Source organism: Magnolia sinica, chromosome 11, assembly GCF_029962835.1.
Source record: "Magnolia sinica isolate HGM2019 chromosome 11, MsV1, whole genome shotgun sequence".
NCBI classification, from domain to species: Eukaryota; Viridiplantae; Streptophyta; class Magnoliopsida; order Magnoliales; family Magnoliaceae; genus Magnolia; species Magnolia sinica.
The window spans coordinates 83,586,330-83,604,421 of NC_080583.1; the positions used below are offsets into that span (position 1 = coordinate 83,586,330).

Sequence of the window (18,092 nt, forward strand, 5' to 3'; positions counted from 1 at the left end):
TTTTGAATCAAGCTAATATATATTTTTTATTTTACCACCATGCATGTATGTTTAACCTGATCAATGGTAGATTGATAGATATATATTGTAGCGGTGCCTTTGAAAGTTTTTAACGGTGGGCATTCAATCCTTTTATTTCTTATGATGTGTTCTACCAAATGTTTAAATCTACCAGGTGGGCCCCACAAATTTTCCAATGATGTCAACATCGGCATTATGTGTGATACAAGACATTCGGTCCCTTTCAGGTATGTTGCCTATCTATTTCTAGCTATAATTAATTGGCCAATTAAATCTTGCCACGTCATGTTAATATTATCTAACTACGTACAATACGAAAACAGGTCATTACTCAAAACTAATGGCTGATGTAGCCTACCTATGTGGTGACCCACAGCTTCGAAGCCCATTGCAGTCCCACGTGGAATTGATTGTGTCCGTTCATCTCTGATTCAGATTATAGAAGATTGAGAGCCAAGCAAAAGCTAGGTAGGCCACGTCACGAAATAGTGTAAAAAGGTGGATCGTCAAAAGGCCCATCCAACGGCTCATAATGTGCTTCCCCAAGTAAAATCACAAAATCGCCATAATCCCCAAGGTTTCAACGGTTGTCTTCAATCCCCACCGTTCCTTATGGTATGGCCCACTTCAGCCTCCGATCTGCCTCACAGGTTCTTAACATGATCTACAAAAATGGACGGCTAAGTAGACTTCACGCGCACGCGGACATCATGTCCTAAAATGAGCTGACGAAACGTACGGACGGACTGGATATAACACAAACATCGCAGGTGCACCCCACAGAGCTTTGGGCTACAGGGGGGCCGAGTAGATCGGGATTACAGGCGAGTCGCATCCGCGCGATGTACGCCAGCGCGGTTCATTTCGAAATTCCTGCAGGGGTAGTTTCGTCAATACAGGAATCTAAATACAAGAGAGAGATAGACAGAAGAAAAAAAATCAAGAGAGAGATAGACACAGAGAGAGAGAGAGAGAGAGAGAGAGAGAGGAAAGAGAGAGACAGAGAGAGAGAGAGGAAAGAGAGAGTGAGTGAGAGAGAGAGGATTTTTGACCGTTATATGGTGGTGTAGTGAGAGAGAGATGGCGTCGGACCAAGACATTGCAAACGGCGTGGCATCGCTCCTCCGTCAGTATGACCCTAACGCCGTTCCGTCACTGTCAGTTAACGGCGTTGTCCAGCAGCTGGAGGCGAAGCTCGGTCTCGACCTCTCCGACCGTGCTTCTTTCATCCGCGAACTCATCCTCCGTTTCCACCAAAAAGACCATTTTACCCTTCATCACCCACCACAATTCCCAAACAGCCATCCAAACCCTCATCCTCACCATCCTCACCATCCTCACCATCACCATCACAATCCTCCTCCTTCCATCCCTTCCAATCCCTTCCCTCCGCCACCTGTCCACCACCACGAACTCGCCTTCCGATTGCCTCCGCAGCAGCAGCAGCAGCAGCAGCAACCACAACCATCGCAGCCGCAGCAGCAACCACAACCGTCACAGCAGCAACCACAACCGTTGCAGCAGCAAACCCAGCCCAGCGTTGCTGCCGCTGCGGCAGCACCAGCGGCATCTGTTCCCGAATCGCCAAAAGAAAGGTTGGGTTTTGTTTGAATTTGCCTTATAATGATCGTTCTAGGGTTTTGCTTTTCTTGATTTTCCGTGGGAATTAGTGTTTCTGGAATGGTGGATTCCTGCTTCAGGTGTTGAATTTTGAGCCCAAGTTTTGATCTTTGTTTCTTTTTGTATGTGAATTTAGAATGGGAGGGATTGGGGTTCGGGAATCTCCCACGGGGGATTCTCTATGCGCATCTGTGATGTGATTCTGTTGCCTTTTTTTTTTTTTTTTTCTGGGAGATTCCAGAGAGCAATCTCTGGTGTTCTGATGCGAATTTTGGAGTTGGGTTCTGTTATTTGGTATGGTGTAGAGTTTGGGAGATAGGGAGGTTGTTTTGGTGGGTGGGGGATCTCATTTTGGGAGAGGGTGGAGAAATCCCATTTTGAATGTGCACGGGGATTCCCGCCTACTGCAGGTGGCCATTGCTAGATTTTGAAACACAATCTCTGGTTCTCCAGTTGGAAGACAAAGGGGGGTTCTCTTATTTTGCATCTGCCGGATGGTAGGATTTCGAGGGTGTTTTCGGTGGAATTGAATGTACATAGGATTCATGCCTGCTATCAATCAAGGTATGCAAAAATGGTTACGTGATAGTAATGGTGGGCACTGTTACGCATTACTGGGCGTAATGGCCGTTATGGAAAATGGCCCGTAATGGTTGATGTATGTTTTTTCTTTTCTTACAAAAAAAGGCTGCTGTGGCCCGTATCGTAATGGTAATGGTTATGGTGGTGGCTGTTATGGCCACTGTTACGGTTATTGAATGCCTTGCTGCCAATAGATGGTGCGACATTTTTAGAACACAACCTTTGTTTTTCCAATCCAAACGTAGGTATTGGGTTCTCTCATTTCTCATCCAGTGGCATATCGGATTTGAGGATGCTCTTGTATTATCTGTTTTTATTTTTTTGGATGTTGTGACCTCCTGACTATTTAAACCTCATCTAGAAGTCGAACAGAAAGAACTGAAGCTTCCCCACACGTGAAACACACAGGGACCTGTCACGTGCTGCTTCTCCAAATGGCTTGCTTGGAAGGAAAAGCTAGTATCCCTCTCACGTCCACTAGTTCAAATCCATACTGCCTGATATAGACAGTCTGTAATGAAATCCAGCCACAGACAGCCTATGTCATCACTACCAGAAGAGACTGGCACTTTGCAGATGATTTCTTTGAGTGGTGGTGCCTGTTGCATTTAGGTTAGGTCTTCAGTGGCTTCAGTTGGCTGATTCCTTGGGGTGATGCTCTAGGCTAAATTGGCCAATGGTTGGAGTAGACTCCCTCGATGTCATCAGGTGGGCCCAGTATTTTATTGGCTTTAGCTGAGGTGGGGTATCATGGTGCTTTGTAACTGCTTCTATTTCATGGGGATTGAATGACCATTATGGATTTTGGAGAAAGGAAGATGATGCCCCAAAAATGGTTGGTTTTCATTTCTGCCCCCACAACTGACATGTAAGAAAAGAGATCCTGGTTGTGTTCCATGTGTGCTGGATCCAAACTATCCATAGGGACATCACATGAAAGGGCCCTCCACTGAAATACAGGCTCATCAGATAAAGGGATGGGCCATAGCCATAGCTGCGGATGCAATCTGAACTGTCAGTAGAAATTCTGATAGGTTCTGACACCATCGGTTATGCATGTTTGATGAAAACTCACCACAAAGATTTATGGGTGTCACCCAAATATGCCTCGAGCCGAAATGGTTCCTCTTGATGATTATGGAAGCTCGATTTTGATGGTAGCTCCTTGGGGGCTTCATGGCCTGTTGGCACGGGTGTAGTTCTTATAAACAATATCGGTATGATTAAGATGGCTTTTTGCAGCACTTTTGAGGCTATTTTTCAATAGTATAGGTATGGGGTGGGAGGCAAATTCTTTCCAGACAAGACGTAAGGCCACACGGAAAATGGTGTTTGCTATTATTTAGGGCCAGAAACCTATGGAAATCAATGGAGATACAATCAGACATTTTACTAATTCAAAAGGCTTTTTGCAATTTTTTTAAAATTATTTCTATAGGCCTTTGTGAAGGTGGAGTTTTGTGGTCTAAGTGCAGCCACTTCAATTTCATACGGATTGAATAGCCATAATGGATTTTGGAGAAAGGAAGACGAAGCCTCAGTCTACATGGCTCATGATTATTGGAGATCAATTTTGATGGTTATTCCTTACGGCTCAAGGGCCAAATGTTACAGTGGAGTTTCTACAAACAACAATGGTATGGTTAGGATTTCTTTTTGCAACACATTGGGGTTATGTTACTACTCGTATTGAACACAGTAAGGATGGTATAGTAGATAATTAAATCCCAATGCACAGGATAATAGATACTATATGGATTAATTACAAATTATAAGTATAATCATTGAAATATTTCCCTAAAAAAAATCACGAGTTTGGTTTATAGCACAACTCTATGACTGCTCCAATTTCATAGGGATTGAAAGGCCATGATGATTTTCGGATAAAGGAAGATGTAGTATGAGTCTGAATGGCCTCTCCTCCTAGTGATTATTGAAGATCAATTTGGTGGTAGTTCCTTGGGAAGTCAAGGGCCCGTCGGCAAAGGTGGAGTTCTTATAGATTACTAAGGTATGATTAAGGTGGCGTTTTGCAACACTTTGGGGTTATGCTACCCAAGGACGGGTGTGGGTATCGAGGACAATAAGGATGGGTATGGCAGATTGGCAGATAATATTTATTTATTTGAAAGATGATGCACTTTTTTAAGGCTAGAGGCCAAAAAAAGAAAAAGAAAAAGAAAAAGACAAGAAAGGAAAGGAAACAAAAGAAAAAGAAAAAGAAGAGAGAAATACACCCTATGACAAGTCCTCCATACTGACCGTCTCAAGTTACAAAAAACAACGATTATTTCTTTCCAGATAGACCAATGAACAGCCAACAGTGGGATCCTCCATCTGGAATTCCCTAAGAGCCCCCTCTCTTCCATTATGCCAAGACCGAAACAAACTCTCAATTGAACTGGGCATAACCCTACTCACATTCGCAGATATGAGAATGCTGGACCAAATTATTCTAGAGAAGGAACAGTGGGTGAACAGGTGTTCAACAGGTTCCTTGGCTTTCAGACAGAGAGGGCAAGCATTCAGCAATATGAGTGACCTCTTGTGCGGGTCATCAATAGTGAGGATGCTATTACACCCTGCAAGCCACGCGAAAGCCACAGTTTTCGGCGGAGATCCATACGACCACAGGAAATCCATATGAGTACTAGCAACACCAGGCTCTGGTTGAGACAACTTCTCATAGAACGACCTCACTGAGAAGATTCCATACGTGTTAAGGTGCCAAACTAGCATATCCTGTGACCCGGGTGTGGGTGCGATCCCCTGCAAGTGAGACAACAAACCGACTAGATCAACGAATTCTAAATCATGATATGGATTTAAATCTAAATCCTGACTCTCAGGATACAGGCTGATACAGATTGGTTACTAGTCATAAGTATAACCATGTTGAGATATTGCCCTAAGGGCGTGTTTGGGTGCCACTCAAAAACCATTTACTTCTCTTTTGTCCAACAGCTTTGAGAGGAGGTGTTGGCGTCTTCTAGAATTTCGACCGATGCTTTAGATTTAGTCCGCCACTGCGACCCAGCTGAACATTCAATGAGCAAAATATTTAAGAGGTGTGGACACATGATGGTGCTTCAATCGAAGTGCAATGCATTTGCACATATGCAAGAGGTGTTAAATTCGCCTGCCACAAATGATTTTTACACAACATTGCCAGAGACCCTTTTAGTCATAAGTATAATCATGTTGAGATATTGCCCTAAGGGCGTGTTTGGGTGCCACTCAAAAACCATTTACATCTCTTTTGTCCAACAGCTTTGAGAGGAGGTGTTGGTGTCTTCTAGAATTTCGACCGATGCTTTAGATTTAGTCCGCCACTGCGACCCAGCTGAACATTCAATGAGCAAAATATTTAAGAGGTGTGGACACATGATGGTGCTTCAATCGAAGTGCAATGCATTTGCACATATGCAAGAGGTGTTAAATTCGCCTGCCCCAAATGATTTTTACACAACATTGCCAGCGACCCTTTTAACCAACATGTCAGTCTATTTTGGCAAAAAATGAAAACAAATGAAAATGGATGCATCCAAGCAGCTATAAACAAATCATAAGTTGGGTTTATAGCTCAGTCGTTACAACTCATTAATCACTATAGACTCAATAGCTAAATGATATATTCTTTGCAGCTCAAGTCTGTGGGAAGTGGACCTTTATCCTTATCCGGGTCCCAGAGTGTGCACTCCAATTTTTTGAAGGAACCAAGTATTCATAGGTTCGGGGAGTTATCCAGTGAAGCAGAATCAAGGTTTCTTGATTAAATAAAAATGACATTTTTAGAGGAATGAGTATATTTTGATTACTTCATTCTTAGATTTGATGAATGGTTTGGTGATTGACACGATAAAGGAATTCAACAAGTGATCCTGTATCAGCCTTTCTTTTCACATCGCAGATTGATAGTGAAAGCGGAAAATGAAGGACTATTGGAAGGCTTTAGTGTCAATAATGGGGCTTTTTGGTATCCATTGACAGTTTTCATGAGCTCCTTGATTCTTCCTGATGCATCAATGAGGCAAGTGTGGAACTTAAGGAGCTTATGATGTCATAAATGCTTTCAGTCTAACATCAATGCCTTCCAGTGGGGTGACTCCCAATCCGTCACAACAAATGTGATTATTCAAAATTTTGAGAAGTTCTCCATGTGGAGAAGACATTATTAGCCAATCCAGGGTTGAATGTCGTTAATTAATGGTACTTCATTGAAGCTTGAAAAATTGTGAAGGGATTTTCCTTGGGGGAAAGGTTTTACTCATCACTTATCTCGGTCTTCCAAAAGGGGTTAAAGACAACTCATGTTATTTAGGACACGGTATCAATAGGGTCAAGATTCAAGTGGAAGCTCGCCTCTTAGAAATGAAGATAACCCGTCCTTGGGGGTCCATTATGCTTGTAAAAAAACGCCATTGCTAACCTCTCCACTTATTACAAACCACCATTTGGATTCCAACTGTTGTGGCAAAAAGTCTGGTGAAACTTCATAAAGACTTCCTGTGGGAAGGAAGAGAAAGAAACCACAAATATATCCTCACTAAATGGAATGAGATTCAAAAGAGCAAAAGAGGAGGTAGTGGGTTGGGAGAAGTAGGGAGAGAAATTGGAGCCTGCTTGGAAGGTGGTGGTGGAGATTCGGGGAAAGAGCAGCATACCTTCTGGAAGTAATTGTTGGCAAAATTGGGTAGGAAAATATAGGATGAGAGCCAGGGGTACATCTTCAAGATCGGGACATCCGGGAGGAGCAGGAATGACCCTTCGGGAGGGTATGAGATTCAAAGTGAATTTGAACATACCTTCTGGAAGTAATTGTTGGCAAAAATGGGGAGGAAAACATAGGATGAGAGCCAGGGGTACATCTTTAAGATCAGGGACATCCATGGAGGAGCAGGAATGACCCTTTAGGAGGGTATGAGATTCAAAGTGAATTCGAGTGACAAAGTGAGATTGTGGGAAGACGCTTGGGCGGTCGAGGAATCTCTTAAAGAAACATCACTTCCAGAACAAACATCATGGATTGAGAAGGCAACATCATGCTTATGAAGATGCCTGAATGCCTTACTCACTGGACCGAACTCAATCTACTCTCCAAGCTCTTTTAAGTCTTCCTGTGGTCCTCTTTTCAAGTCGTTCAACCATGGTCAGAGCTTCCTGCCTTATTGGAGCTGTTCCGTTTTTTGTTGCACATGATCGAAGTCAATCTACTCTCCCCCATTCTGTCCTGTTGGGACTTGGTGACTACTAGGCAGCTTTGCTGAACTCATTCTTAATTATAAGCTTGCAAGCCTTCTCACTCATCTCTGCTGCACATCCTTTTGCTCATGTAGCCTGCTAACAACCCAACCTTTGCATGTGTGGCATAGCCAATCAGATTCTGGCATTTTTTTGGCCAAACAACTGATAAGATTTAATCATAGGTCAATGTAGAGAAGACTGATTACTCAACATGTGTTTCATGTGCAAATTGGTGGTAGAAATTTCATTCATTGTCATGCAGCAAGGAATTAATATCTGGTTTTCTCAGTTGATTTGGAATTTCATGGGGTTTTCAAGGAAAGCGAGCTGAGAGCATCAAGAGTTGAGGATGGGTGCAGTCTCAAGAAAGAGGTAGGATTGGAGAATCCTACCATTCACTGTGTTATGGAGTGATTGGGAAAAGAAAGCAAAAACAAGAAAATGATGGCATGGAGACTCATGTGGGGTAGATATCAGAGATTGCCTCCTTTTGTGAAATGGATGGTTATAAACACCCATGTCATACCTCTTTGGAAATTAGTGAATTGAGGAGGGTTCTCTGTTGCCTTCATCTACAGCCTTAGGGATGGAAATGAGGTAGCAGACAGCTCGGCGAGGATGGGATCATATCTGCAATCACTTTTGATTGGAGATTCTCTCCCTCTGTTGCAATTTACTGTTTTTTCTTTAAAAAATTTCATGTTATTGTCTCTTTGGAGATGTGATAAAATTGGTATGATACAGAAAATTTTCATGTTATCCTTGAAAAAAGGGTGTCTATAAAAAAGCAATTTTATAGGATTTCAGTGTTGGATTTGACGAGGAATTTGAGAGCCATAGTGATTGGTGGAGTAGAAAAGCTATAGAGTATCAAGGAATGGACAAATTATTGTGCGAAGTTTCGGAAATTGAATTCGGTTGTGCATCAAACACAAATCTGGATTCTCTCATGGTCTGGGTGGGGGAGTACTTAAAAACATTGCTATGAATGTTTCTGTAGCACCATAACGTTACAATGGTACCAGTACTACCGGAGCACGCCCCTAAATAAATACTCTAGAAAAGAAACAACTGAATAATTTTTTATTTTATTTTTATTTTTTTTAAAAAAGGAAAGATATAAAGAAAAAAAGAAACAGCTGAATGGTCTAACTACACTTGTATATCCTGCTTATGGGCTGTCATACTCAACAATCAACAGCAAGCTCTACATATGGTCATAGGATTCCGTCTTTCCATAAACTTCATATACATATACCAAATGTGTGTGTGTGTGTGTGTGTGTGTGTGTGTGTGTGTGTGTGTGTGTGTGTGTGTAAACCACGAACCACTCTCCATTTCCAAAGAAGATTGGTGTGGATGAATCGGTAATTCTTTCTCTATGTAGCCCGCACATGGGTGTGATTCACTGCCATAGCTCTAGAGCCCGTATAAAAGAGGAAGGTTAATGTCCAGTTGGCAACTGATTATAAAACTTTTCCCAATCTACCATTTAAAAGCTGGTCCCAAATTGCTGGGAGCAAGGCTAAGATGATTGAGGCAATGAGGTTCATCCCTTTTGGTTTGCTGTATCCTAAAAGTCAGGCCGATCCAAAACACCTGTGGGTCACGTTGTAGGGAACAGTCAGAGACCAAGAACTGTGTTGGTTAGGAGTGAGTTGGTACAAGTTGAAGGATCTTAAAGGGCAAGGGGAAGGCCCAAAAGGACATGGATGGAGGTAGTAAGAAAAGACTTGATGACCTGAGCCGACCCCAATTAATTGGGATAAGGATTATATGATGATGATGGCTGTACAAAAGCCTTCTTTTCTAAGCCGAGATTGTGAACCATAAACTTCTCCATTTCCAAAGACAATTGGAATGGATGAAGCTGTAATTCTTTCTCTACGTAGTTCACACACTGGCGCGTTTTCTTTGCCATAGTTCTAGAGCCTGTGTAAAAGAAGATTGGTACGGTCCATCTGAAGTTATGACCCTTAATAGAGTAGCATGGTGGAACAGGATTCGTGTAGCAGACCCCAATTAATTGGGATAAGGATTAGATGACGACGACGACGATGGCTGTATCTTTTGTAAGCCGAGGTGATTGTGAACCCATGAACCAGTCTCCATTTCCAAAGAAGTTTGGTATGGATGAAGCAGTAATTCTTACTCTACGTAGTTCGTGCACGGGCGCAATTCTCTGCCATAGTTCTAGAGCCTGTGTAAATGAGGAAGGTTAATGTCCAGTTGGCAACTGATTATAAAACTTTTCCCAATCTACCATTTAAAAGCTAGTCCCAAATTGTTGGGAGAAAGGCTAAGATGATGTTGAGACAATGAGGTTTGCCCCTTCGAGTTTGCTGTATCCCGAAAACCAGGCTGATCCAAAACACATGTGGCTGACATCGTAGGGAACAGTCGGAGACCAAGAACCTTGTTGGTTAGGAGTGAGTTGGTACAAGTTGAAGGCTCTAAAAGGGCATGGAGGTAGTAAGAAAAGACTCGATGATCTGTGGTTTGTCTGAAGTTATGACCCTTAATAGAGTAGCATGGCGGAACAGGATTCATGTTGCTGACCCCAATTAATTGGGATGAGGTTAGATGATGATGGCTGTACGGAAGACATCTTTTGCTCACATGATTTGTAGGTCTCTGAAAGGGCTGTTCATTGGATCTGTGGACCATACATATCAATTGATGAACAGCCTAGGCTGATTAGATTTGTGGTTCCTACATTGACCTGCGCTAAGCTAACACCATTGTGACCATGGATCTGCTCTAGATGGGCCCTCAAGAGAGGTCCAGATCTACAACCTGGACAGTTAGATTTATTAAATCTCAGGTCATGACCCTCCGAATAGGCCTAATCTAGGCCTGATATTCAATCTGATGGATCAGTCTTTGATCAGTCAGCTTGTGGGATCATTAGATACGCATCCGAGGGTGATTTGTGTCCCGGATGTATCAATTCTTTTGCCAAAATTCATGCATTGCAACTTCATATCTGCTACATTACATTAATCAGATAACATTGCATGATTTGATCTGTGATCTTACCTGTTTGCTCGCTTCTTTTGCAGTACTCAAAGTGGAGGTAAAAGAAGAGGTGGCCCGGGAGGTTTAAACAAAGTGTGTGGTGTTTCACCACAACTTCAGACCATCGTTGGTGCACCAACGATGCCAAGGACTGAGGTTCCAATTTCTTAATCAATAAATGCCATCTTTCAAAGCCTTATCCTGTTAATTTTTTGATATTTCCAGAATACCCTAAATCCCTCTTGATTTTGTATTCAGATTGTGAAGCAGCTGTGGGCATATATACGGAAAAACAATCTCCAAGATCCAAGTAACAAGAGAAAGATAATTTGTGATGACCCTCTGCGTTTGGTGTTTGAGACAGATTGTACTGACATGTTCAAGATGAATAAGCTATTAGCTAAGCATATCATACCGCTCGACCCAAGTATGTTTGTGGCATAAATGTCAAGGATACAGAAATTCTTAATTCATGATAACTCAAATGAAATTGTATATGGTTTTGTGCTTGCAGAAGAGCCAGGTGCTAAAAGGTTAAAGGCTGCAGAAGTGGAATCTGCCCCTCAACGTACTGAACCTGGCCTATCTCCCATAGTAATCTCTGATATGCTTGCCAAATTTTTCGGCACTGGAGAAAGGGAGATGCTTCAATCAGAGGCCGTGAGACGTGTTTGGGAATACATAAAAGTAAATCATTTGGAGGTTGGTAATCTGCTACAATATCCATTGTTTCTTTGGGTTTTATATTTGCTTTGACATGGTAATTTAGCTTCTCTGTTAAGTGTTAGTGCATGCATGGCATGCATCGCCACAATGAGCATGTTCATGTGAAAGGATTGAGAATCCTCTTGATGTGATACAAGCTACTGTCACTTACATGTGCAAGATATCCAGTCCATTGATTGGAGGACCCCTCTGAAAATGATATGGCCCCAAGCTAGGTAGTCTGCTCATCAGGTGCACTAAATGTCTATGATTGGATGGAGGATAGGATAATTAAAATAATTGACCAATTGTAAACATCCAGCATGCACTTGTGGTTCACCTGATGAGCTTACTGGCCCAGTTTTTGGACTTTAGCCCAGATAACGTAAGAAGAGGATTCTCAGTCCTCTTTTTAGAAGTATCTTTCGCATAGCTCCACAGAAATGTGTAGTCACCCTGTCCACAAATGATTTGGTTAGGTTCGATTATCCCTCTTGATCCCTTATTTCTTGTTTCCGTTGCAATGTAATGGTGTGCATCTCATCAGCCTTGAGCCTTATTAAAGTTAGATGTCTCCACATTGTACAAGCATATTACTATTTTCTCTTATCATGCTCTTTAACTGCCAGTCTGCCACTACTCAGATTTCAACCTCCTCGAGTCTTTGCAGGTTTTGTGATGGGAGTTTCTTTGATATGGTTTCTTATAACCATTTTTATTATTGTTTATTTATTTATTTATTTTTTAGAATTTTTCCATTTTTATTATGTTTGTGATGATGAATATTTGATTATGGCCCATCTCTATGGGTACAATGATAAATTGTGTAAACTTAGGTTGATAAATAGCGTAGGCAGCTACTCTATTCTCCTTCATTACAAAGAGTGCATTTTCTAGGATCTCCCTTATATAAATTTTAGGCGACTCTAAGGCCATTTCTGTTTGGTAGACGCCTAAAAACGAGTTCATCTCATTTTAGTTAACAGTAATTATGTATTGTAGGTCTTGATCTCTAATGCATGATAAGTTCATGTTAACAGTAATTATGTACTACAGATCAAGAGCTCTGACAGATAATTACTGTTAGCTAAAATGAGACGATGTCATTTTTAGGTGTCTACCAAACAGGCCTAAGAGGTTTCATAGTCTGATCTGAATCATTGCCTTTTCTTCTATTTTGATTTCTTCCCCTTGAAAAGAAAGAGCAAGATGTTTCTCTCTGTTTGAATTGATGCACAAGCCTCATTAAGGACTTCGGATATTCAATAGGATGGTAGACCTCTGTTGCAGGATCTTTCTAACTAGGTGCTGCTCCCTCTCCGAAACCCCATCTTCTACTCTTGCTCTCTCCTGCTTCCTACCTCTGTATACTTGTTTATATTTTGAAAGAGACGCTTCCTGCTTCCACACCCAAATTTGTTACTGCTTCACTTCATGCTTCATGCAACTATATGGTAGACAATTTAAGCTAGAAAAGTAGGAAAGAATATTAGCACCAACACCACCATCACCATAGCCTTCTCCCAGCCAGTAATTTCAGTATTTGATAGTATCAGCCGATGCTATTGGTATCACACATGGGTGATACAAAATCCACGTGTAGTTCCAAAAATCCCCAATGTTGCACGATCTGTATATCGCAATGTATCGACGAGAGATATTGATACATTGCGATATATCGTCAATATCTCGGCTAAAAAATACCTTGCATCATTGATAAAGTCCATCCTTTTGTCAATACTAACCTTTATGCGATTCACAAAAAATACCAAAAATCCATTTTCTTCATCAAATTTTCCTTCTTCTTTCATTAACCTCCTGAGCTGATTTCAACCACTCAATGTTTGGCAAGAAAATGGGATTTCGGTGTGGAAATTGAGATCAGAGAGCGGGTGGGCCGGAATCGAATCAGTGAGATTTAAAAAAAATAAAAATTTAAACATTTTGTTTGCTTTAAATTACTTGGAATTGTATAACAAAAATGATAATCCATGATTTTGCATGTTTTACTTGCTCAATCATGGATTTCAATCTCTGATTTGTGAATTAGGGAAATTGTGAAAATTTGAAAAAAAAATCTGAAAATTTCCCCATTTCACTCATTTAACTTGCAATTAGTGTGGAAATATTACATTAGAGTGGTTGGAGGCTGATCTATAGATTGACAAACTCTTCAGATTGTTTGGAAATTTTTTAATTAAAAATATGAAAAATTGTTATTTTAATTTTTATTTTTAGTTCGATCAACCAGATGTTATTTAGCGCTAATATTTATGTGTTTATGAATGTTAGCTGATCTTAATATCATTTACACTTTGATTCTCAAAATTGGGAAAAATGGGGGAAAACGGGGAAAATCCAAAATCTTCTCCATTTCACCCATTTAACTTGCAATTAGAGTGTAGAAAAATTGTGTTAGAGTGGTTGGAGGCTCACCTACAGATTGATGGAGCTTTTTGGCATTTTTGAAAAGAAATAATTTAAATTAAAAATATTAGAAAATAAGTAAAAAAATATTTTAAAAAATAGATCGATTAGACGTTATTTAAGCATAATATTTATGTATTTAGTACATTGAACGACCCTATACAAAGGAAACTTATTATGTGTACTTGTTGTTTGTAATCTTTTGAGTTCTAAGTGTGTAATAATGTCTTGTTTTAATATCCTCTGAAGTTTCATTGAAAAATTCGACCAATTTCCCAATGTTTCCTAAAAATTGCTATGCATTACCTGACACATGCGATGCCCAATATGTTTCGGTATCCCAAGGATGCGATACGTGTGATACCGATACTGAAAACACTGGTCCCAGCTCTTTGGGGTTGTTCTGCCGACTGCTTTGCAAGTAAGAGAGGGAAAAAAAAAAAAAAACTGTTGATAATTTCTTCTCCATGACATGTAGTTGGAAAGTTTTAAAACATGGTCTTCTTGCTATTGTTGTGATTTTTCCCTGACCATTGCATTTAAAGTTGGCTTAATGAAAATATTGCGTGAGTACAATAAACACCAACTCATTATAGCTGAGCTCAACTTAATTTCATGGTCCCTAACAATTGTCTCGAAGGTTGGACTGAAGATCTCTGTAACTGCCTGTTCTTTTCCCAAATAATTTCTCAACAGTTCTAAATGTTTAAGAGCACTAAACGCTTCAAATTTACCTTTATGGAATACGTCAAGTAGAATGATAGAGTTGTTCTTTTCAGTTACTAGTTTTTTTTTCCTAAAATAACTTGAGAATAGAATGAGAAACCTTCATTTGAAAAGAAGCAGTAACAGCCCAACTGGGAAAATGAATGCAAAATAATAAAAAAGATATAAAAAAAAACTTCCAAGGGCTAAACATACATTTATACCTTGCTTGTCCCTCCAAATCCTGCCCCAGGCTAATTTTCAAAAAAGGTGAAGAATAAGAAGAAAAGATGATCATTCACCTTCCGGGGTCAATCAAGAGGCAGCTCCAGATACAGAAAGCCAATACAATTAGGTTTATTTCTACTTTCCAAAGGTGAAGTCTTATTTATCCATCAGTAGTGGAGGTAGCAATGGGAGCTCTTTTCAGGTATCATAGGCATCTGTAGAATATAGGCTGAGTTCTGCTCATTGCCATTTCCAGAGTGGAGAAATAGTTCATGATTTAGGAATTTCTATCGTTTATAGAACTTTCAAAAGATCTTGTAGTGGGCCCTTATGTTATTGTATTTGAAATAAAGAGCTCTTTCCTATCACATGGATAATGTTTCTCTGAAATTCTGATAAGAATAGAGATCCCAAAAATTGCAAATTATTCTTCTCCAGGCCCCGAGCCCAACACAGCCTTAATCATTGGCTGATCTGATCTTCAGATGCATTTTCAAGGGATTCCGTATTCATTTGAGTTTCTTGCTGCCGATGAATTTCATCCATCAATTCATTTTAATTTTACCAGTCGACAGCTGTAATACCGCAATAGCCTTCTACTCTCCGTTGTTTCTCTTGTTTTCTTAGAGTTATTATATGATGCTCGATCAAATGAAATGACACGGAAATGGTTCATCTCGGACTACCTATCGGTAACTTAAAGCCACTATATTGTGGGCCCCTTCAGGGGAGATGCCCTGCCTATAAGAAGATCTTAGCTGCCCGATGAAAATGGACAACTGCAACCACCAGGAGCTCAATCGGATGGTTTGGATAATCTAATAGAGCTCGATCTGATGGTTTGGATAATCCAATAGAGCTCGATCAGATGGCTGTGTTATTTGCCATAAACATGGGTTCCACCAAAAGGTGGGCTCATATCTTTAGGGCCAGAAGATGTTGACCGAGTATTTTTATATTTCTCTTCCTTTTTTATAACTACTGTAGTCAAGAATGATATTCTAATTGTAAACTGCTGATTTCATTCATTTAACAATGGCTGGAAAATCATGTTATCACTACCAGCTAAGGTGGCAGGTGCAATGCATGTGGAGATAGGAGACGGTTTGCAAATTGTGCAATGCATGTGGAGACGGGAGACGATTTGCAAATTGTGCAATGCTTGTGGAGATGGGAGATGATTTGTAAATCGTGCAATGCATATGGGGAGAGGAGATGACGTGCAAATCATCGGAGAGGGGAGGGGAACTGGTCACAGAAAGTAGGTTTATCTTGGTGTGATGGAAACCTATGATATTTCACACCATTTTAAAGATGGTGGTGGTGACTACACGAAAATTACCATCTGATTTTGCCCTTGGAACACTCACTATTTACTTCTATCCATTCATTTAATAATGCATATATTGACGGTTAGGATTGCTTCATCAGTGTGGTTTTACACATATGGTCCGTTTTGTGAATGACCTTACATCAGTGCCACGTGAGAGGAGATGGGTTGTTGCACTATTTCAAAATGGCGGTGAAATATAGTAGGGAGTCTGGCCTGGCAGGGAGAGGACATCAATTGTTTAGCTTCACCTTAAATTTGTAAATATTTTTCTTTAAAGCCCTTCCCATGTCCTTAAATAATGCATAGTTTTACCCATTTGACAAAGTAATTTAGTGCATTACTCCTCATTCTCCGCTCTTTATATTATATCTAGTAGAGATTTTCAGCATTTTAGGGGTGTCCATCTTTTCTTCCATGGCACATATTTCTCTTTCATATCCTTGTCTTTTGCTCTTTGATCTTCTTGATTGTATTATGAACAAGTTTCTGAGTTACAATTCCCGTGTAAACTAGTTGGTTTAGGGAGCATTTGGTTGCACCAAATATCACGAAACTTCAAGATATTTTGCACCCAATTAGACTGATTAGTAATGAAATATCATGATATTTGGTGCAACCAAACACACCCTTATACATTCTAGTTGTGCTATTTTTGAGGTAGGTAGTCTTTGCTTTCCTATGGGTGGGTTTGGATGTTCAACTTAACTAAATTGCAATTGATTTGATTACTGTAGAGGAAATAAGAAAAGTGGGTACTGCGCCATTTTAGCTTGTGACGTATGCCAAATCCCCCAATTGCAATTCTGTCCAACTTGAAAAGATGATATTTGCAATTTGGTTGGCCAGTCCCTCATAATGAACGCAGTTGGGCTAGTTTGCTTTGGTGTTTCTCTTTTTTATTGAACTAAGTTGCAATTCAATTCAGTTGAGCATCCACGCTAAAATATCCTTTTGATGGTGAGCATGTTTCCCCATGGCTTATTTCAGTTTCAGGACCCGATGAACATGAACGGAATGATAGTGCGGTGCGACATGAAGCTTCAAGGGCTGTTTGGGTGCGAAAGCCTCCCTGCCATGAGGATACAAGAGATTTTGATGCGCCACCATTTCTTCAGGCAGTCATGACCTCGTATTGTGTTGACTGGTTAGTTTTTATGTACTTTTTCTGATTTGCAATTTCCCCCCCTTTTTTTTTGTTTTTGTTTTTACCTAAATTCTAAGTTAGGCAGGCACTCTATCCAGTCTTATGTTTCCATTGATATGCGGGTTTTGGGGGAGACGGTGACTCTCAGTGTATCAACTAACTGCTCCTGTGCAGTTCGCCTTTTGCCTGTAATTTATCCACTCTCAAGCTTCTTAACCAGCTTTGCTTCCAAATGACAAGCCATCATCGCTTCTTTTTTTTTTGTATGACTGTGTACATACTAGTATATAGCAGTGCTTTGTAGCATCCACTTACCTCTGTGGAGTTGTTGTTTAGAGATCCCCGCTAACCACTGTTCTCCTCGGCCGGTGTTTGCAGTTTGCACCACTGGTTAAAAACTCGGATTGCCTGAGCCGACTTGATTCAACCAGATTTTGTTATTGTTCGAGAAAAACTCAATTTGGTCAAGACTTGGATTAAAAAAAAAAAAAGAAAAAAAGAAAAGAAGAAATCTTACTAGATGGAATTCGCTTGTCTATATTTATATTTTTTATATTTTAAATAGAAAACATTATTTATAAATAATAATTAAAAAAATCAGGAAAACCCGTCACTCAACTCGGCAGAATTTCAAGTCGGCCATTAAACCATGCTTGCACCTGTTTTGATTCATTTGAGTTCTTTGTGTCTGCCATGGGCTGGTGTTGCACCCATGGTTAAAAATTCAACTATCCGAGTCCACTCAGGCTCGAACAGATTTTGTCATGGTTCCAGAAAAAAGCTTGATTTCGCGATGACTCGGAGAAAGAAAGAAAGAAAGAAAAAAAAATTAATGATGGAATTTGACTTATCATAGAGTGCATGCTTGCATGCTTGTGCAGTCGAGGATTGTGCGGACACAACCGTTGGGGACGCCTTTGGCTGATCATTGGGTTCGTGGAGATGAATGGGCCAGCCCATCATGCCAAGCCACTCAGCAAATGGGCTGTGCTTGCTCATCATGGAAATGTATTGCTAGGAAAAACATAAATATCAGCCTATATTCAAATGTGCAAGGGTGGGTAG

At 40.4% G+C, this 18,092-nt stretch overlaps 1 protein-coding gene across 2 annotated transcripts; it reads left to right on the forward strand.

Moving 5' to 3' along the window:
- Positions 1–982: 982 nt before the first annotated feature.
- On the forward strand, positions 983–17,260 carry LOC131219554 (uncharacterized). 2 transcript variants are annotated; one of them, XM_058214754.1, is made up of 6 exons: positions 983–1,616; positions 10,530–10,641; positions 10,744–10,912; positions 11,000–11,187; positions 16,871–17,027; positions 17,113–17,260. In XM_058214754.1, exons 1-5 carry the CDS (start codon positions 1,102–1,104, stop codon positions 17,006–17,008), a joined length of 1,122 nt encoding a protein of 373 aa, XP_058070737.1. In that variant the 5' UTR covers positions 983–1,101; the 3' UTR covers positions 17,009–17,027; positions 17,113–17,260. The 2 variants fall into 2 exon arrangements, with proteins under 2 accessions (XP_058070737.1, XP_058070736.1); XM_058214753.1 differs by having other exon boundaries at positions 984–1,616; positions 16,871–17,260.
- Positions 17,261–18,092: the final 832 nt, after the last annotated feature.

Coding starts and splice junctions, on each gene's coding strand:
- LOC131219554 (XM_058214754.1), top strand. CDS start 1,102: ATGGCGTCGGACCAAGACATTGCAAACGGCGTGGCATCGCTCCTCCGT. Junction 10,642..10,743: donor CAACGATGCCAAGGACTGAG/GTTCCAATTTCT, acceptor TTTTGTATTCAG/ATTGTGAAGCAGCTGTGGGC. Junction 10,913..10,999: donor TATCATACCGCTCGACCCAA/GTATGTTTGTGG, acceptor TTGTGCTTGCAG/AAGAGCCAGGTGCTAAAAGG.